General features: G+C 28.1%; 1 protein-coding gene across 2 annotated transcripts in view; it reads right to left on the reverse strand.

Annotated features, from left to right (window-relative positions):
* The window catches only part of LOC145291153 (uncharacterized), a 318,145-nt gene that overhangs the window by 64,788 nt on the left and 229,100 nt on the right, over positions 1 to 24,257 (reverse strand). For both annotated transcript variants that reach the window (XM_080136682.1, XM_080136681.1), the window contains exons 15-16: positions 13,579 to 13,740; positions 1,785 to 1,825 (exon numbers count right to left, since the gene is read on the reverse strand). In XM_080136682.1, coding sequence (XP_079992808.1) covers positions 1,785 to 1,825; positions 13,579 to 13,740 — 203 coding nt within the window. The remainder of the gene's footprint in view (positions 1 to 1,784; positions 1,826 to 13,578; positions 13,741 to 24,257) is intronic.

A 24,257-nucleotide genomic window follows, 5' to 3' on the forward strand; every position in this document is an offset into this window, starting at 1 on the left:
AAATAAATTTTATAGTACTAATGCTCTTCCATAGAAATTACAAACGCATGAACTGATGACGTCGTGTTTTTTGTTTAGAATGATGACGTAGTACACAACAGTTTGGAGGTACCTAGTTATCATCATTAACCCTTTATGACCTGCTCGAACTCATTCGTTCAGTTGTAAATAAATGAATATAATGGCATAAATAAAGTGGGAATTGATTCAAACACGCCTTGTACATATTAGTTTAGTATCTGGGTAGATGCCAGATACCCCAGATTGCAACTGTCCATTGCTTACATTCAGTATGCCGCCATCTGTTTCAGAGAGTAGAGGATTTCGTTTGTTGTCATAAACACACTTTTTTCAAGCACTATGGATTATAATCAAAGTAAGTTTATGAAATGCAAAAATTCTAAGTGGTAGTTCAGCTATTAAACTTCATAATTTTTCCAGTTTAAAGACAATCATAGTATCATTACCCTTTAAACTAAGTAAAATTAACAATAAATATTTTTTAATCATCTATATCATAATTCAGGTCATAAAGGGTTAATATTATAAATATTATGCAAAGAGAGTACTTGGGAAAGTAGTTTAAAATCAAGTAATCTGGGTGAAAATTCAAATTTGGTTCTGGCAGTATGAGTTTGTCGATTCAAGGAGGTAAATTGTAGAAATCGTGGCATTGTTTAATTGTGTTAGAATATACAATAAGTGCTGATTCCAGAAGCTATCGATTTATTTAAAAACAAACTTAATTATTCTAGCTTGTTCAAAATTAAAAGAATGCTTGTGCTTATCAAAGAAAAATACATTGATAGAATTAAAAGAATGATTGTGTTTAAAAATATGAGAGAAAAGTGCATTGATAGAATTGTTATTGTTTATGTCCATTCTATGTTCACAAAATCTTTTCTTAAGTTCTTGTGTTGCCCCTACATATATCTGATGACAATTGTATATATAACTAACACAATATTCTACAATTTATCTCCTGTAATTATCAATTATATAATTAAGGATACCATGAATTGAAAGCTGCAAATATAAATTAACTGGCAAAAAGACCCTTTCAATAGAAAATGGTAGACATTTATAATAAAAACAAATTTGTGGGTAAAATAAAAATAATCATTTGATATAAAAAAATTGTAAATTCATGGAGATTGTTTTGCAAAACAATATGCAAATTAGTTACATTCAAACATCAATTGCATAGACATGATAACTCATATTAGAAAGCTGTTTTTATTATTTTGTTAATAGGAAGGTGCCTTTTTAATGCCACTTTAAGTGTGGTAAATGGCTCAACTTTACTGAGAAAACCAAAAAATAAATATCGGAATAAAACTACATAAAATCCACTTTTTTAATTTTTATAATTGAAAGAATTAAAATAATTTGTTTTTCAACATTGAATATTTCAAAAATAATATAAAAAATCACATTAATTTGAATATTTCAAAAATAATATAAAAAATCACATTAATTTGAATATTTCAAAAATAATATAAAAAATCACATTAATTTGAATATTTCAAAAATAATATTAAAAATCACATTAATTTGAATATTTCAAAAATCATATTAAAAATCACATTAATTTGAATATTTCAAAAATCATATTAAAAATTACATTAATTTGAATATTTCAAAAATAATATAAAAAATCACATTAATTTGAATATTTCAAAAATAATATAAAAAAATCACATTAATTTGAATATTTCAAAAATAATATAAAAATCACATTAATTTGAATATTTCAAAAATCATATTTAAAAAAATGAACATACCATGGATTGTTCTAATAACAAAACCTTCAACTTGGGTAATTCTGCAAGAGAAAAGAGAAATATTGACAAACAACAAACACAGTAATATATATATATATATATATATATATATATATATATATATATATATATATATATATATATAATATATATTTATTCACAAAAATCAAGGTAACAAAATATAAAGTAAGAACATCATATTTCCTTATGTGTTACAATTGTTTCATAAAAATTTGGACAATTTTAAATACTATATCATTTAAAAATATTCCAAAATAGCTACTCTTCAGATGGCAAAAAACACTAGCTTACATATATAAATACACTCATAATCTCTATTTTAATAGATCAAGCAGTTGGACCTACCTCTTAATCACTCTTATATTTACTTTTTATTTTTTGATAGCCTTCGAATTTAGTAATCGCTCCATTTTTGTATTCCTACTTTTAAAATGATATTTCAAATAATTATTTTAATATTAATTTAATTTTTTGTATGTTTTTTTATTTAATAATTGTTTTTCTTCCCCAATTTATTTATTTAATTTGTTTATTTCCCAAATATTAATCTACATCTTCAAATTCTAGTTTCTACTTAGATGTTCCACTATTTCTACTTAAATCTACCATAGTTACGCTCTAATAATTAATTTTGCTTAACATGTTATTTCTTAAGACGGAACTGTAATTTAGAGGTTAATTTAAATAGTATTAATTAAAATTTATCTTCATCCTATACTGGTTATGTCAATAAGTTAATTTTTTCAATTCTTATCTAAGTATTTTATTTTAATTTTGTAATCTTTTTCTCCATTATCGTTTGTAATATCTTTACGTTCTAAGGGAGATAACTCTATTTTGTCAATATTTATATATTTATCGAAATTCATATTTTAATATTTTGATTTTAGTATTTATTTTTAAACTTATAGTTCTAACATTATCTTCTTTATAACAATCTCAGTTCAATTTCTCGCTTGGTTTTCTTCAACTTTATATTTTGATTAAATTCATTTTAATCCATCCTAATCCTGTTTGTCTCCATATCTTGCAGTCACTTAATGTTATTTTCAAGTTCGATTTTAAATGATGCAACAGGGTTTCTGAATCTGTCCTAAAAAACATTCCGTCCCCCCCTAGGTATCCCTCCATACTATCATCCATCTTAACTTCACATTTGTACATAATTTCAGAAATAAAGCAATTACTCTCCAATGTACATTCGTAAGTTATTCTACAGTTACATTTTCTCTTCAAATTTAGTTCACCTGATTCCATTCTATTATTATTTTTATCATTATTAGAATCTATTATAGTATGACATAGATTAGCAGCAGTTGAGAATGAAAATTTAACTATGTTATTATTAATTTACTTAATCTATTTTCTGGGGAGAAGTTTGTATCAATTATTTTGTAAAACTCTCTAGGGATATTATTTTGTATATGTTCACTGAAAGGAGGGTTGAACCGTATTTGTTTTTGCTTCTATTTCTCTTATTCTTAATAGCATTATTATTATTATCTGCTTCTTTATTTTTAATTTCATTCTTTTTATTCTTACTTTTTATTCTTATTATTTTTATACATATTTTTATTCTTCCTTTCATTGCCATGTTATTTTTATTATCCACCTCTTTTATGTATTTGATCTTACATTGATATCAAAGTAAAGCTTCATTATAATAATTCTTATTCTTATCAAATATATTTTCAAGATATAATTTGCAGTTTTCGAAAAAATTACAAGTGCAGACTTTCTTTTTTGCCGACTTTTTAACAGTACAAAACTTATATAAATAATACACAGAAAAAACTAGAGGCCTCTTTCACCAACAAACTCATCAAAAAAATTAAATTATCATGAAAGAGCAAATACTCAGGGATGTATGAAAAAACATTTTTTAAACAAATGGGAATTTGTGTAAAATATATATACAATTATATAAAATGTATGTACAAATAATATACTTATATACATTATATATATATATATATATATATATATATATATATATATAGAGAGAGAGAGAGAGAGAGAGAGAGAGAGAAGAGAGATATTAGCATTTCAGCCCGGCGTTGCCCGGGTGTTTGGAGGTGTATGTTGAGCAAAAAAAAAAAAGCGGTCAATTTTTTTAACTTTGACCCCTATTATGACTCCTTAATATTTATTATTTTGGGCTCAAATTAAGTTACTAAGTTAGATTCATGTCCAAGGAACCTATATCTAAAATTTCACGTGTTTATACCCAAAATTGGCGGAGGGGTTTGGTAGAGTTCTCAAATGTGAAATCGTTGAACTTTGACCCCTTAACAGCTAAATTTCTGGCTGAAAATCACAAAGATTTTCCTCAATCTCAGTACCCTGTATATCAAATTTCGAGTCTGTGGACTGAAATTTGAAAGAGTTATTGTGTAGGGAAATGTACACAGACAGACACACACACAGACACGTTCACTTTTATATATATATGCACAATGTTAACAGCAAATCATTATAGTTAAATACAAGTTTGGATTTTTCCTAACTTTACTAGCAATTTTCCCAAATTGCTGAGCAATTCTTTTGGTATCTGCTGGTAAATCATGTATTATGGAACCGAGTGATTTTGTATCGTTTTTTCTCAAGCGCTTTTGATTACATGAGTATTTTTGTTGTCGTTGAAGAGGCTTTTTTCCATTGTTTTCATATAAAAGTTTTATTTTCTTATTTTATTTTTACTTAACCTAATCAATAAAAAAATATTTTATATTTTAGTTTATTTTTTTAATTTTATTTATTTATTTAATTGTCTGTCGGGTGAAGGAGAGGGATAAGGAAAGGATGTATTTGAGTTCATTTTTTTAATTACACACATTATATATATATATATATATATATATATATATATATTAATTATTAAATATGTTAGTCTCTGTATTAAATGTTGTTTTGTTAATGTAAAGCTATATATATATATATATATATATATATATATATATATATATATATATATATATACACGTTTTATTTTTTATTACTGTATCTTTCTGTTAAGGTACATTATTGTTTCAGCTACCCGGCCGTTTTTTTGGCCGTCTGTAGCTTAGTCTGAGGAAGCTACAGATGGCCAAAAAAAAACGGCCGGGTAGCTGAAACAATAATGTAACTTAACAGAAAGATACGGTAATAAACAATAAAACGCATATTTGCTCCACAACACTATTGAGCACTTTCTTCAGTTTTTATTAATTACCATTTCCACTATATATATATATATATATATATATATATATATATATATATATATATATATATACAGTGATGATCATATTTATTGGCACGGTAAAATAAAAGTTAAATTTTGTCTAATAAATTCTAAAAAAGGGATTAAATTAAAGAAAATAACAAAGTATATTATGTATTTTTAACTGGCCTTTCCGATGCAGCAATCGGATTTTAGAAAAAATAAATAACAAAGGAACAACAAACATAATTGCAAAAAACCCTTGTTCAAAATTATTGGCACGGCTTTGTTTTTCTTTTAGTATCAGTATTATATCATTCAATTTCCGGTTTACGTGCTTTCTGAACTTTTTTATAGCCATATTATGCTTGTTTAACGCTAATTCAGTGAATAATTTTTTTCAGATAATTTTTAGATAGCGATTTATTTAAACTATTATAAGTGACTAAATTATAATTTTCAATCGCCATGGTTAAAACTAAGGAACACAGCGAAGACGTCAGGAAGCTTGTTGTAGCATGCCATACCAATGGGGAGGGCTATGATAAGATTTCAAAGAAGCTAAACCTTCCCAAATCAACTGTTAGAGCCATAATAAACAAGTTCAAATCGCAAGGCCACGTTATGAGTTTAGAGGGTAGAGGGAGAAAAAGGATTCTTTCCCCAAGAGATGAACGGAAAATTGTTCGACAAGTAAAACAAAACTCAAGGATCTCTGTTGGGGAGATTGTTGATGAACAGAGCACCTCTGGAGTGAATGTATCTCGACATACAGTTGGTAGAGTTTTGAAGAGAGCTGGTTTAAAAGCATGTCGTCCGAGGAAGACTCCCTTATTGAAGCCTATGCACCTGAAAGCAAGGCTAGCCTTTGCAAAACGTCATATTGATAAAGATGTTGCATTCTGGAAACGTGTTCTATGGACTGACGAAACGAAAATAGAGTTATTTGGCCATAATAAAGTGTCTTATATTTACAGAAAATCTGGCGAAGCTTTCCTGCCTAAGAACACCATACCCACAGTGAAGCACGGTGGAGGCAGTTTGATGTTTTGGGGATCCTTTGCTGCCTCTGGACCAGGGCGACTTGTTAAGGTCACAGGTAGCATAAAAAAGGAAGATTATGTTAAAATATTGGATGAAAACCTGAAAGACTCTGCTAAAGAGCTCTCACTTGGTCGTCGTTGGTGGTTCATGCAAGATAATGACCCAAAGCATTCGGCTAAACTGACTAAGAAATGGCTTGAGGACAATCATATTAATGTTTTGGAGTGGCCATCACAAAGCCCAGACCTTAATCCAATTGAAAATTTATGGAGAACATTAAAATTGAGGGTAATGCAAAGGAAGCCTAAGAATCTTATTCAATTGGAGGATTATTGTCAGGAAGAGTGGGCTAAAATTACTACTGAAGAGTGCAACAACTTGGTTGTAAACTATGAAAAGCGACTGAGGAAGGTAATCAAGGCCAAAGGCTATACAATTGATTATTAAATAAATCGTGCCAATAATTTTGAACAAGGGTTTTTTGCAATTATGTTTGTTGTTCCTTTGTTATTTATTTTTTCTAAAATCCGATTGCTGCATCGGAAAGGCCAGTTAAAAATACATAATATACTTTGTTATTTTCTTTAATTTAATCCCTTTTTTAGAATTTATTAGACAAAATTTAACTTTTATTTTACCGTGCCAATAAATATGATCATCACTATATATATATATATATATATATATATATATATATATATATATATATATATATATATATATATATATATATATATATATATATTTGATTATGATTGCTTCTGGAAATTTTGATCTCTGTATGCAATTATTTCAAAACTTAATTTTAGTGTTAGTGGTTGATATATTTCTTATTTCAGCATCGCTCATCAACTTGAGAAAATGGACAAAAAGCAGATGTAATTTGGAGATACAGAGTAAAGTGAAATACATTTATATGGACTTCTTTTTTCTGGTACTTAACTAAGTTTTTTTTAGTTATCAGATTGCTTTGATGTAAAAATATGCTTTGAAAAGTTTGGACTAAGGAAGACGTTGGTCTAATGATGCAGTTTCTCTGCAAAAAGAGTCACTGCAGAAACATGTACGCCCATGTGTAGCCAATAATGTTTGTATAAAGAAATGTACTATAATTATGTTCTGTTTGTCCATTGAATGCTTTTTGATAAACACAGTATCAGTGGATTCACATCTAGAAAACTGTAACTATATATATATATATATATATATATATATATATATATATATATATATATATATATATATATATATATCAAATCATAAAATTTAAATACCTAAATATTGATTAATTTGCTATATCTTGTATATTGGGAAATTTTATTTAGCTGGGATTGTCTTATATAAAATATTACATCTAATAATATTTTGTAAGACCGGAAATCACTGGATTTGCATATCAGTGGATATATTTCATTTCATTATTCTGAAGTATATATATAAATATATTATATATATATATATATATATATATAGCCTAATGAGGCCTCATGAGAACAAAACACTAATAATTTAGTGTAGCTTAATTGCCATATATAAATATATATAGAGAGAGACAGAAAGAGAGAGAGAGAGAGAGAGAGAGAGAGAGAGAGAGAGAGAGAGAGAGAGAGATACACACTACAAAGATTCATAAAATAACAAATTGGAAAGAAAAAGTAATAAAAATAATACAATAATATTTATTTTTTTAAAAAAGTCATTTGGTACATCACAAAAATGATCAAATTTTTACAAAACGAGGGTTGGGGGAACCAAAAGAGGGGGAAACCACTCACCCTTTTCCCCCTCAACAAGGTTGAGTACTACACATTTTCTATAAATATGTCAAGATGAACTGTGATTCCAGAAGGCAAGGAGCTATAAAAAAATTATTGTAGCTAACACCGCCTCGGTTATTCAAACAAACGAATGAATGGATTGCTAGGAAAAATGCACTGAAACACCTTTGCAGCAAAGATTGAATTGGTATTCCTCAAAGATGAAAAATGAAATCCTCTAAGGCTGGTGAACATCGAATCTTTGTTGAAAAAAAAATGAAAAAAAAAAATCCCTACTAAATCAGAATGTCAAAGTTCATTTTCTTAACAGGAAACCAAACAACTGAAAATTGTTGGTATTTTTCTTTTTAGTTAATTTTCGCAGTTCTACTGACTCGCAGTTCTACTGATAAAGAACGGAAAATATCCAAATTCCATAATTCTAATGATTTATGCATTGAATGAAAAAATGGTTAAATCTAACATATCAAGTTATCCTGTCTGAATTTTAAAGGCAGACACAAATAGTAATCCATCTGACATATCAAGAATTGATTTGGATTAGCCAATTTTTTCTTTTGTTTTTTCTCTATGTTAACAAATATCTTTTATTCCATCTTCAGTTTTTTTTGTTTTTTTTTTCATAAAATACTTATTCCGGGCCAGAAAACTATTAGAGTGGAGACATGCAACAGAAAGAGGAAGTTATTGTGTGTAATTATACTGAGTTCTCTTTTTGTAATTCTTCAAATATATATCACTACCACCCTTAAAAAATTCTTTTTCCAATTCTGATCTCAAAATTTTTTTTGATTTCTAATTTGAATGTTTTCAATGTTGGGGTTGTCTTTTTACCTTTACAGTTGTATAATGCCGGCCTTTTCACCTCTTTGGAGAAACATTTAGCTTCAAAATGTCATGGCCTAAAGAGATTTTTCCCTTATTCCTCTTTCTGTAACATTGATTGCATAATGTAATAAAATTTTTGTGTAACTTTACTTTTTATCTTTTTAAATCATTCTTTATATATATAATATATATATATATATATATATATATATATATATATATATATATATATTTTTAAGCCCCCTCCCTCTTTGGGTAGAGCACTGTCATAAATAATCGCACCCGCTACTTAACTGGCTAAAAAATGCAAGGCTCGGCTCCCTGTTTTTTGAAATGTTTGTTTAAAATAGTCATTTGGCGAGGTTATTTACGGGCACCACTCCCATGGGTCAAGGGGTAGAACAGCTGACTGTCAACACCATGGTTCTAGGTTCAATCCTCAGCTTGGGAGAGGTGCTAGTCTAGCGGCACTGAGGAGTTGTCATACAACAAAACAGGACTGTATGTCCATGACTATAAATATATATATATATATATATATATATATATATATTTATATATGTATGTATGAGGAGCGTTCCAAAATTAAAACCTATTTCTTTTTACTCAAAAAGTTGAAGAGTTGCGAAGACGAAAGTGGTATGCTTAAAACGAGCAACCTTTTATATTCCAGAATTTATTTTCCTACATAGTCACTACCATTCTCAATACACTTTTGCCAGGAATTCAATGATGCATCTCTGCATCTAACGCACATCCATGACAGGGTTTTTGGTTTTTTTTTTTTACTTTGGGAGTCATCATTTATCAAGGCCCGAAGGCCACTCGAGGATAAGAGTTAATGAATGTAAGGTGGTAGTGAAGTAACTGTTAAATAGTGTAAATTAGGTAAAATTTTATTATTTATAGGGACGACTTGTTTACATTAGATTTGAAGGCTACCATGTTGCATTTAGCTGGGAAGCATTCCAGCAGAACAGTGTTCCAAAGGCGAGCAGTTCTGGAAAAGAAGCTTTGTTTATGTAATCTGCATTTACATTTAATCACAGATAGAAAGTAAGAAAAATCATATACAGTGGTTTTAGTTAGTCGGTTTGCTTTTCTTAGAGTCTGACACTGTCAAGATCTGCAACAATAAGATGAAACTTTCAGGTTATGAATGCATAAGTCCAGTCATCATAACAATGCAATTTGCAATCTCTTCTGATCGATTCAGGTGGAATAAAAATAAGAGGGATTACTTTTAGAACACCCCTAGTATAACAGGAAAAGGTAGTTTGCTTGAAACATTGCTAGTAAACAAATATGCAAGTGTTTAATAATAATAAAAAGAAACATTACACATGAATATATATTGAATATATATTGCAAATAATAATCATAGTAATAATAGGATTAATAGTAAATTAATATTTCCTTTTAAAACATAACTTTTGTTATTTTCTGCTTCCGGAATTGTTTTTACAACATTTTTTCCTTTTTGTATGGTATTCTTTTGGTTTATTTTCTTTTTTGAAAAAGAGCTATATTCTCGAAATATCAAAGACATTTATCATTCCAATTATATTAAACAGTAAGTCCATATTTACTGATTTATATATTTTAATCATTTTGAAAAATAAATAAATATTCAAAGATTTATAAAATCAACAAGACCTTCATTCATTTGTTTGTTTTTATTCATACGTCACGTCAATAGCCAATATTCTACAGGGTGGCCAACTTGAAAGTAGCCTGATCTTTCTAATCTTTCTCTTAACAATCAACTGACACCACAAGACAAAATGCCATTCTTTTTTCAACAAGATGGCACTACATGCCACACGTCTCACAGATCACCGTCACGAATTCATGACACGTTTACAGAAGAGAGAACAATAAGTAACGGGTTATGGCCACCATGTTCCCTGGACTTGTCATCATCTGATTTTTATCTTTGGGGGACTTTAAAACAAAAGTTTTTGCAAATAATTCTCACAATCTAGACTAACTAAAAGAGAACATTACCAACCAGAGAAGATTATATATATATATATATATATATATATACATACATATATATATATATATATACATATATATACACACACATATATATACACACACACACACATATATATATATATACACACACATATATATATATACATACACACACACACACACACACATATATATATATATACAGTAATGATCATATTTATTGGCACGGTAAAATAAAAGTTAAATTTTGTCTAATAAATTCTAAAAAAGGGATTAAATTAAAGAAAATAACAAAGTATATTATGTATTTTTAACTGGCCTTTCCGATGCAGCAATCGGATTTTAGAAAAAAATAAACAACAAAGGAACAACAAACATAATTGCAAAAAACCCTTGTTCAAAATTATTGGCACGGCTTTGTTTTTCTTTTAGTATCAGTATAATATCAATCAATTTCCGGTTTACGTGCTTTCTGAACTTTTTTATAGCCATATTATGCTTGTTTAACGCTAATTCAGTGAATAATTTTTTTCAGATAATTTTTAGATAGCGATTTATTTAAACTATTATAAGTGACTAAATTATAATTTTCAATCGCCATGGTTAAAACTAAGGAACACAGCGAAGACGTCAGGAAGCTTGTTGTAGCATGCCATACCAATGGGGAGAGCTATGATAAGATTTCAAAGAAGCTAAACCTTCCCAAATCCACTGTTAGAGCCATAATAAACAAGTTCAAATCGCAAGGCCACGTTATGAGTTTAGAGGGTAGAGGGAGAAAAAGGATTCTTTCCCCAAGAGATGAACGGAAAATTGTTCGACAAGTAAAACAAAACCCAAGGATCTCTGTTGGGGAGATTGTTGATGAACAGAGCACCTCTGGAGTGAATGTATCTCGACATACAGTTGGTAGAGTTTTGAAGAGAGCTGGTTTAAAAGCATGTCGTCCGAGAAAGACTCCCTTATTGAAGCCTATGCACCTGAAAGCAAGGCTAGCCTTTGCAAAACGTCATATTGATAAAGATGTTGCATTCTGGAAACGTGTTCTATGGACTGACGAAACGAAAATAGAGTTATTTGGCCATAATAAAGTGTCTTATATTTACAGAAAATCTGGCGAAGCTTTCCTGCCTAAGAACACCATACCCACAGTGAAGCACGGTGGAGGCAGTTTGATGTTTTGGGGATCCTTTGCTGCCTCTGGACCAGGGCGACTTGTTAAGGTCACAGGTAGCATAAAAAAGGAAGATTATGTTAAAATATTGGATGAAAACCTGAAAGACTCTGCTAAAGAGCTCTCACTTGGTCGTTCATGCAAGATAATGACCCAAAGCATTCGGCTAAACTGACTAAGAAATGGCTTGAGGACAATCATATTAATGTTTTGGAGTGGCCATCACAAAGCCCAGACCTTAATCCAATTGAAAATTTATGGAGAACATTAAAATTGAGGGTAATGCAAAGGAAGCCTAAGAATCTTATTCAATTGGAGGATTATTGTCAGGAAGAGTGGGCTAAAATTACTACTGAAGAGTGCAACAACTTGGTTGTAAACAATGAAAAGCGACTGAGGAAGGTAATCAAGGCCAAAGGCTATACAATTGATTATTAAATAAATCGTGCCAATAATTTTGAACAAGGGTTTTTTGCAATTATGTTTGTTGTTCCTTTGTTATTTATTTTTTCTAAAATCCGATTGCTGCATCGGAAAGGCCAGTTAAAAATACATAATATACTTTGTTATTTTCTTTAATTTAATCCCTTTTTTAGAATTTATTAGACAAAATTTAACTTTTATTTTACCGTGCCAATAAATATGATCATCACTGTATATATATATATATATATATATATATATATATATACGAGCAAACAGTTAATAAAACATGTTAAAAACCACTTTGAAAGAGAGTTAAAAACATATTTAATTTGAAAAGGAAACACTTGATAAGTGGATAGTCCTTAATCTGCGGAGTTTCGAAAAAATACTTTCCTTCTCATCAGATGGTAGGAATTAGCAATCGAGCTTTTACATCTGGCTGAGATAACTTTATAAATATTAATTCCTTAATATTTATATTATACTTTAATTTTACCATCTTGGATCATTTTGGTAAATTTAATTGTAATTTTTATTTTATATATATATATATATATATATATATATATATATATATATATATATATATATATATATATATAAATAGTCTATATTTCAATTTTCAAGATGTTGACCATCTTACAATTCATTCCTTCAAGTACATTGACATGCACAATTCTTGTCAGTACTGTTTATAAGCGGTAAATGGTAAGATGGTCAACATCTTGAAATCTGAAATATAGATTTTTGTCATTTATTTGCTATATGATCTGTAATTACATTGAGCTTCATAAATTAAAGGATTGGTATAAATAAAAGGTGAAATATAATTGAAAAAATATTTTCACAAATATATATATATATATATATATATATATATATATATATGAGAGAAATAGGAAAAATAGATGATGAAAATTTAATAAATTACAATATTTGTTGATCCATCAAATTCAAACAAAGAATCATAAAATTGAAAAAATCCTTAATCCATAAATTTTCAAAGATATGCACTTTTCATCAGAGGATAAAGTATATATATATATATATATATATATATATATATATATGTGTGTGTGTTTTAGGTGAACAGAAGAACTACTACTGCTGATATCAGAAACAAACATTATCTCTGTTGTCAATGAAAGTAAGAAATTCGGCATCCAACATGAATACCGAGAGTTGGCATTTTGTATGTCTTTTTCACTTGAATTTACATGACTAAAATAGGAATTAACAAAACACGTCTTTCATTTTTCCTAAAAATCAAACAGATCATGAGATACAGAAAAGCAATGGAAAACGTGAACTGCTTTCTTATCAGATTAATGTTACCTGTGAGAGGTCCAAAGATTTTTTGTGTCACAGCTGTCCGATTAAGGTTGAGGCACTTCAAGTTGGGAGGTTGATGCATCGATATGTCCGTAATGAATTGGATGATGCCAGTATCTGTGACTCCGGTGTTCTCCAGCACCAGTGTAGCTAGTGACTGCAAAGCTGAAACAAAACAAATAATACTTTCAAGAAAATGGATTTTCTTCAATTAGAAAACAAATATCTGATAAATATTATAATAAGTTTTGACTCAACAGAGCAGCATCAAATTTAGATTTGTATTATTTACGTTTTTCAAATGACTATCCTCAGCTTGTTGCTTATTTGGAGAGATAAGATACCGTTTATAAACAGCATGATCGTTACAGGTTAACACGGATCCAACGTTGTGTATGAAAGTTTTATAAAGAAACAAAGGAAAGAAATATGACAAGTTTTTTTTTTTCACTTGAAAGAGGCACTTATTACTAGTTGTTTCCACACCAAACCGCCTGACAAGTATTTTCCAAGCCAACAACAATATAGTCACATTCCTATTTTTCTCCTCGGATTCAATTAACAGTTTATTAGTCAACAGCTGTAACTTGCTGTTATGTCTGTAATTCGTTCCATGTATACATACAGTGTCCAAAAATCTTGTTAAAAGTTCAGAAAACAAACGAGTCTTGCATCTTGTTTTTAAGTTCCTATTATGCCACCATGTGGTTAAAAAAAAACTATGCTTAAAAGTCTCTCTCTCCACCACATGCGTTTTTCCTCTCTCTTTTCTTTTCCTTTCTTTTCTCCAATCCCACTCTGATGTCACACTCGTTTACATCACGGTTTCGTTATTTTTTTATGTGTCAGTGGTTTTGTTACAGTATATAACCACTCCCAAATAGTCTGCAGATTGCAGAAAAACCGTTTAATAATAAAAAATAAGCCCAAAAGCGACTCAAGGATAAGGGTAAATTATTTTATCAGATAGACTGTGAGGCAACACCTTTAGAATTGCAGAATTTGAATATTTAAGAAGACGGCTTGAAAAGAAGTTGTTAATATTGAACTAAAAAATGGTAATGTTGTAGTGAGCTGGGAAGCATCCATGTGATATCGTGTTCTAGAGACAGTTTTTGGAAAGATGGAAGTTTGATATGGTTTTAAGCACACGGGATAAGAAAGGGAACAGTGCTTGTAGCTAGAGGCGTTTTTGCTGTGCATGTTTTTTTTTTATTTTCACAAAGTTTTGGCTGATGTAACCTTTTTTCGAACGTGTGAATCTTTACGCCAAACTAGGAAGCTATATGGAATTTCAAACTGAACTCTTTATTTATCTCTTTCACAAAGGTAGCAGAAGCACACCTTCCAAATTTCATGTTTGTAGGTCTAACGATTTAAAAGTTAACATACAATGTTTTTAAAAATTAAAATCATCAAATACAACAATAGTACATATTCGAACGGCAAAATTGCAAACAACACTACATCATTATTTTAAAACTTTTATTGAAAAAAAATCAATTCAGGTGATTTGATTATGTAGTAGAGCTGACATCTATTCAATGTAGCTACTTTCAACCTCAATCACCGTCTCGATACAGATCCGGAAGTGGAAGCATGCCTTTTCCACAAGTGCCGGCGGGAGCTCAGCGAATACTCGGCGGATGATGGCGATCAGGCTGGCTTTGGTGTTGTAGGAGATAATGTTGGTGATGTTATCAACATATGACCAGCGGTCACCTGATTGCAGCAGGGGATCATTACACACTTCAGCACATCCAGGTACACTTTTGTGTTGACTTTCAAATCAACTTCAAAGATGAGAGGTGGCATGATGTGGCCCTCACTTGTAAACCACTAAGATCATAACCGTGACCGGAAACTTCATTGAGCTGTGCCCTCATGCATAGAAACAACTAGATTTTCATTTTGAGGGTACTGGTAATGGTCCTGTTGTCATAACTTGGATCGGTAGAGAGCATGAGTTGTACAGCGGCACATCTCCGATCTCGCTCTTAAACATTGTGCCACTTTCAGGCATGATAGAAGGTTCCTATCGCTCTTGAGATTTGTACCCAACTAGCCAACTAGTAGATGGTCTGCAACCAAAAAGAAAACCAGTTTTAATCAAATGGAAATGGAATCATGTCGTCTTTTCTAGGGCGACAATTTTATCGTTCCACCCTGTATGATGTTTTTAAAATTTTAAATCACCAAATACCAATAACAATAGCATAAAGCTCTTCATAAAAACAAATGGAGCATTTTTCTGTGGTTAATGTTTATATAGACATTGGGATTTCAGTTAATCATAGCTCATGCCTGACAATTGAATGCCAGAATCAAAGTCAATAAATTTCGAGTCCAGCTTGAACCTCTTGCCTTTCTTGCCATACTAAAGAGCTCTTATAGACTGAAAATTATCTGTTCTTGTATGACATGTATATCTTTAATATGACATTGTTGATTGGCGATGCTGATTTTGGAAGAAAAAGCATAATCTATTTTATTAGTGGTGGCCGATAAATACCTGGTATAATACCCAGACATTTTGGAAGAAAAAGCATAATCTATTTTATTAGTGGTGGCCGATAAATACCTGGTATAATACCCAGACATTTTGGAAGAAAAAGCATAATCTATTTTATTAGTGGTGGCCGATAAATACCTGGTATAATACCCAGACATTTTGGAAGAAAAAGCATAATCTATTTTATTAGTGGTGGCCGATAAATACCTGGTATAATACCCAGACATTTTGGAAGAAAAAGCATAATCTATTTTATTAGTGGTGGCCGATAAATACCTGGTATAATACCCAGACATTTTGGAAGAAAAAGCATAATCTATTTTATTAGTGGTGGCCGATAAATACCTGGTATAATACCCAGACATTTTGGAAGAAAAAGCATAATCTATTTTATTAGTGGTGGCCGATAAATACCTGGTATAATACCCAGACATTTTGGAAGAAAAAGCATAATCTATTTTATTAGTGGTGGCCGATAAATACCTGGTATAATACCTAGACACTGTGCTACCCTACTTGTCGAGATTGTTTGATCATCTAAAAGTTAAGAGATTGAATCTCTGATATAAAACTGACGCTCTACATCGTCTTTCAGTTATCTTGCTTCGACTTGTCTTTGTAGAAAGAGAGGATGTTCAGTGTCTCATACAAGTACACATCATGCCTATCTACATGCACGGGTATTGCTACAAGACACAGGACGATAAGGAAATAACATGTACAGCTGTTAATACCAGCAAAAATAAGTTGGGCGTGCTGAGTCATCTGCGCATGTATATATATATATATATATATATATGAATAAAAATAAAATAAAAATACCAGCGATGGTTGACGTTATGTTGTTTTGAAAAAAGAAAAAAAACGAATGAATTTATAAAATGGTGATCAACGTTTCGTCACTATTGCAGAGGACATCTTCATGATATTAAAAGAAAAAATGCAGAAGAAGAAAACGATCATAGACCATACGTAAGTGAAAAGGAAACAGTGTTAGAATCCATACCCATAACGGGAAGGAAACTATAAATGTGTGTGTATCGGAAGGACCTACTATTGATTTTATAAAATTATTTTTATATATAATGGCGTGAATTAAAGATTAAAATGCAAAAGTCAAGTACTATGCTTCAGTTGTGCTTTAAAAAGAAATGTTTATTCTGAATGCGCTCCTGTCATCTCAAAGAATCTAATGATGATTTTATATGTCAGGTCTTTCAGCTTGTGTGGTAATAAAACTTTTCAAAGACACTGGAAATATTAGGCTGTGTAAGGTGTTAACTTTGGTCATTCTTTCATCATATTTTTTGGATCATCCATACCTATCGAAGACATTCTGATACAAAACCTATCTAAGAACACTAGAAGATACATAAAGTACATTTGTGTGAAATTTAATAAATATCGACCAAGCCGTTTTCAAGTCCATAGGGAATGAACTCACACACAAAGTGCCTTATGTGTATATATATATATATATATATATATATATATATATATATATATATATATATAGGAACAAACTACCTTCCATCCGACAGCTATTAATTTAGCTTTCAATATTTTTTAAATGTATAACTTACATAAAATATCTCTAATGAAAATCTATTGCAATTTTAAAAACTAATAGTTTTCATCTAAATTGCCTCCCTTAAAAACTATGAAACAATATTCTATGAAAAGTTCAAAAAGAGTTGCCTCCCTTACAACTAAAGTTTTATTCCCTTTTCTGCATAAATTTTTTAAATGTGAAAAAAAATAAAAATTAAAAACTAAAAAAGACTGCATCCCGGGCAACACCAGATAGGTACATGCTTCAAAGCTCTAATCAATCACTGCAGGGAATATAAGAAATATAGTTTTCAGAAAACAGGAAAGATAAGCTAATTGCCAAAGATTAACTTGGGTAATATTATTTACAAATTATCTTTGTTATACTCTGGCAACCTTATGTCACTTGCCCTAAAGAGAAATCGTTCTTAGTTTTCATGCGCCACCCCTCCCACTATCTTGGCAGAGTTCATGGTTTGCTGTCTCATCGAAAAGGTTGATTAAATTACAATTCTGAATCCAATTTAACAATCAACGCTAATTGTGTACTTCGTGCAAATAAACCGTCAAAACAAGGAGAGCTTTCGGCAAATTTATCCAATAATTTGTGTGTTGATCAGACCGTTTGCTTTTGGTGTTTTTTCGAGGATTTAATCGCTAATGAAATCTTATCTGAAATGCGTTTCAAGGTGGGAAGAAACAAACAGTAAAAAAAGGATTGGAAGAAATAAAGGACAATTTGATTTTGAGGATTATTAATTCAGAAACAAACATCACAGAAATATTTTTAATATTAACTAATAATAATATTAACTAATAATAATAATATCTACTAGTAATAATATCTACTAGCAATAATATCTACTAATAATAATATCTACTAATAATAATATCTACTAGTAATAATATCTACTAATAATAATATCTGCTAGTAATAATATCTGCTAGTAATAATATCTACTAGTAATAATATCTACTAGTAATAATATCTACTAATAATAATATCTACTAGTAATAATATCTACTAGTAATAATATCTACTAGTAATAATATCTACTAGTAATAATATCTACTAATAATAATATCTACTAATAATAATATCTACTAGTAATAATATCTACTAGTAATAATATCTACTAGTAATAATATCTACTAGTAATAATATCTACTAATAATAATATCTACTAGTAATAATATCTACTAATAATAATATCTACTAATAATAATATCTACTAGTAATAATATCTACTAGTAATAATATCTACTAGTAATAATATCTACTAGTAATAATATCTACTAGTAATAATATCTACTAGTAATAATATCTACTAATAATAATATCTACTAATAATAATATCTACTAATAATAATATCTACTAGTAATAATATCTACTAATAATAATATCTACTAATAATAATATCTACTAGTAATAATATCTACTAATAATAATATCTACTAGTAATAATATCTACTAATAATAATATCTACTAATAATAATATCTACTAGTAATAATATCTACTAGTAATAATATCTACTAGTAATAATATCTACTAATAATAATATCTACTAATAATAATATCTACTAATAATAATATCTACTAATAATAATATCTACTAATAATAATATCTACTAATAATAATATCTACTAATAATAATATCTACTAATAATAATATCTACTAGTAATAATATCTACTAATAATTATATCTACTAATAATAATATCTACTAGTAATAATATCTACTAATAATAATATCTACTAGTAATAATATCTACTAGTAATAATATCTACTAGTAATAATATCTACTAGTAATAATATCTACTAATAATAATATCTACTAATAATAATATCTACCAGTAATAATATCTACTAATAATAAAATCTACTAATAATAATATCTACTAATAATAATATCTACTAATAATAATATCTACTAGCAATAATATCTACTAGTAATAATATCTACTAATAATAATATCTACTAGTAATAATATCTACTAATAATAATATCTACTAATAATAATATCTACTAGTAATAATATCTACTAATAATAATATCTACTAGTAATAATATCTACTAATAATAATATCTACTAATAATAATATCTACTAATAATAATATCTACTAGTAATAATATCTACTAATAATAATATCTACTAATAATAATATCTACTAATAATAATATCTACTAATAATAATATCTACTAGTAATAATATCTACTAATAATAATATCTACTAATAATAATATCTACTAGTAATAATATCTACTAATAATAATATCTACTAATAATAATATCTACTAGTAATAATATCTACTAATAATAATATCTACTAGTAATAATATCTACTAATAATAATATCTACTAGTAATAATATCTACTAATAATAATATCTACTAGTAATAATATCTACTAATAATAATATCTACTAGTAATAATATCTACTAATAATAATATCTACTAATAATAATATCTACTAATAATAATATCTACTAATAATAATATCTACTAGTAATAATATCTACTAATAATAATATCTACTAATAATAATATCTACTAATAATAATATCTACTAATAATAATATCTACTAATAATAATATCTACTAGTAATAATATCTACTAGTAATAATATCTACTAGTAATAATATCTACTAATAATAATATCTACTAGTAATAATATCTACTAATAATAATATCTACTAGTTATAATATCTACTAATAATAATAATATCTACTAATAATAATATCTACTAGTAATAATATCTACTAATAATAATATCTACTAATAATAATATCTACTAGTAATAATATCTACTAATAATAATATCTACTAATAATAATATCTACTAATAATAATATCTACTAGTAATAATATCTACTAATAATAATATCTACTAATAATAATATCTACTAATAATAATATCTACTAGTAATAATATCTACTAATAATAATATCTACTAATAATAATATCTACTAATAATAATATCTACTAGTAATAATATCTACTAGTAATAATATCTACTAATAATAATATCTACTAGTAATAATATCTACTAGTAATAATATCTACTAGTAATAATATCTACAAATAATAATATCTACTAATAATAATATCTACTAGTAATAATATCTACTAATAATAATATCTACTAATAATAATATCTACTAATAATAATATCTACTAATAATAATATCTACTAATAATAATATCTACTAGTAATAATATCTACTAATAATAATATCTACTAATAATAATATCTACTAGTAATAATATCTACTAATAATAATATCTACTAGTAATAATATCTACTAATAATAATATCTACTAGTAATAATATCTACTAATAATAATATCTACTAATAATAATATCTACTAGTAATAATATCTACTAATAATAATATCTACTAATAATAATATCTACTAATAATAATATCTACTAGTAATAATATCTACTAATAATAATATCTACTAATAATAATATCTACTAATAATAATATCTACTAATAATAATATCTACTAGTAATAATATCTACTAATAATAATATCTACTAATAATAATATCTACTAATAATAATATCTACTAATAATAATATCTACTAATAATAATATCTACTAATAATAATATATACTAGTAATAATATCTACTAATAATAATATCTACTAGTAATAATATCTACTAATAATAATATCTACTAGTAATAATATCTACTAATAATAATATCTACTAGTAATAATATCTACTAATAATAATATCTACTAGTAATAATATCTACTAGTAATAATATCTACTAATAATAATATCTACTAATAATAATATCTACTAGTAATAATATCTACTAATAATAATATCTACTAATAATAATATCTACTAATAATAATATCTACTAGTAATAATATCTACTAGTAATAATATCTACTAATAATAATATCTACTAATAATAATATCTACTAATAATAATATCTACTAATAATAATATCTACTAGTAATAATATCTACTAATAATAATATCTACTAATAATAATATCTACTAATAATAATATCTACTAGTAATAATATCTACTAGTAATAATATCTACTAATAATAATATCTACTAATAATAATATCTACTAATAATAATATCTACTAGTAATAATATCTACTAATAATAATATCTACTAGTAATAATATCTACTAATAATAATATCTACTAATAATAATATCTACTAGTCCTACTACTAGTGATAATTATACTTAATATATACTTCTAACAATAATTATAATTATACATACATACTAATAATACCTAGTACTACTAATAATAATTACTAATAATATTACCAATGATAATAAATAAATTATCTATCTATATATCTACCTATGGAGAGAGAGAGAGAGAGAGAGAGAGAGAGAGAGAGAGAGAGAGAGAGAGAGAGAGAGAGTGTGTGTGTGTGTGTGTGTGTGTGTGTGTGTGTGTGTGTGTGTGTGTGTGTGTGTGTGTGTGTGTGAATTTTTTATCTACAATGTTGAAATTTGGTATAAAGTGTATTCAGGCCTATGGAAAACATTTTAATCTATTTTCATTCGGAAAAAAGGGCTGCTAAGGGCTCAAAATTGGGGGGGGTTATCAGATTTTTATCTGGCAATTGTTTCACGGCGTTTGAAAATGCTTTTTACATATCTTGGCAAGCTGGTCTAATGGTTATTGTACTTGACTCATTGTCTTTAGGTTTTGCTTTTGATCTCAGCTCAAGTATTTTTTTTTTTACTTACAAAAAATGAACTGTTTAGAAAAAACAATACTCACATGCACATGTCTCAGTTGGTTTCTGTTTTTTTTTTTACTTCATTTTTTTAAAAAGGAATTTAACGTGATGTTTAATACCGGGAAACGCCAGGTACTTCTGCTAGCATATCTATAAAAGTGAGAATGTGTGTGCATGAAGACACCTCTCAACCTATATACTCAACATATTTTTGATCTACAGACTTGAAATTTGGTATATAGTTTACTTAGCCATTTCAATCAAATTTTATTTGGTTTTTATCCAGAAAAACGAGCTGTTAAGGGGTTAAAATTCAAAAATTCTCACATGGGAATCATCGGATTTTTATCTGCTTGCTAAGTGTTCCACAAATGCGCATCTAATAATGGTTCACGTGACAGATTCATTATGTTAAATGTAAGAAAGCTTGAAAACACTTTTTAAAGGTCGTGTCAAGCTGTCCTAATGGTTATTGTACTTGACTCACCGTCTTTAGGTTTGGTATTTGATCTCAACCCGAGTATTTTCTTTTTGTATTTTAGGTTTTTTTTTTATTTACATGAAATGTGCTGATTAGAAAAAAACATAATACTTGCATGCACGTTTCAGTTTCTATATGAATTAAAATATAATATTTATGCATATTTTATGAACGGGCAACGCCAGATAGAGTTAAAACCGTTCTCTTAACAAAATTCACATGCAGAAATCTGTTGTGTTAGTAATTTATTGGATTGTATTATTACAAACAAAATTTTGTTTTCTATTGCTTTCATGGATTTTCGTGTTAATATTAATGTTTTATTTTACTTTTAGTCATAAAGAAAAGAAGGCTCACCCCCACCCCCAATTCACAGTTGCCCCTTACATCTCAGTGGCTATTTATCTTGTCTAGAGTGAATATTAGTAAAAAAAAAAAAGTGTTTTTTTTTTTTTATCAAAAAGTTTTTAAATAAACAAATGAAGGCTGAGGAGTTCTTACCCTCATAGTCAACAGTCCTCATATCACTACTCAAATCACCTTTTATAATAATAGATTTTTTTTTTTTTAATATTTACCAGTAAAAAAAAAAGATTAAAAGTTCTGATTTGTTCTTTTTGCTCTCTTTTTCTCTTTCGCCGTCTTTGCTTTATAGATGGAAAAGAAGAGAAAGTGAGAAAGAAAAGGAGAAAAAAGGATTTTAAGTAACATTTGAAAGAATTGATTCAGTGACTCAAACAGTTAGTTTGCCGGGCTTGGAGGCAGAGTTTATGAGGTCAAACCTAACTCGGGGCATAAATATATTTACTCTGATACTAGAACACATTTTTTATTGAGAAAAAAAAATTAGCAAACAAATAAAAAAAAAAAATAAGCAGAACGTTTACCGATGCCAACATAATCAACATAAATAAGTGAACTGAAATATAAAGCAGAAACAAAACAAGGGGAGAAAGAATAAGTGAAGGATATATCTGTACTGTTCATCACTGCTTACTTGTAATCACACACACAAGTCTGTAAACGTATATAAATGTATTTGCAGAGATTTATGAAAACATTGTATTATGCTTCAATGGAATCATATGAATGATACAGAAACCCATTTTTTTTTTAATAGATATTCATTATTAGGGCTGGGACAACAGCATATTCTTTTCATTGTTTTGACTCTCGAGTGTGTATCTGCTGATATCTTATATGTTTTTATATAGAGTGATGTGGTTCTCGGTTGATTAACTGTGTCTAACCACGACCACCGAGAGTAAGAAGAAGGCCTGTTAACTGAAAAATGCCTGCAAGCAATGTAGGTAAGATTTGCCAGACTGTCAGTACTATATGAGGGCCATTTGAAAAAGAGCAATAAAACATTTTTTAAAAAAAAAAG

This window comes from Euprymna scolopes, chromosome 12 (assembly GCF_053919585.1).
Source record: "Euprymna scolopes isolate OS-2025 chromosome 12, ASM5391958v1, whole genome shotgun sequence".
In the NCBI taxonomy this organism is placed as follows: Eukaryota; Metazoa; Mollusca; class Cephalopoda; order Sepiida; family Sepiolidae; genus Euprymna; species Euprymna scolopes.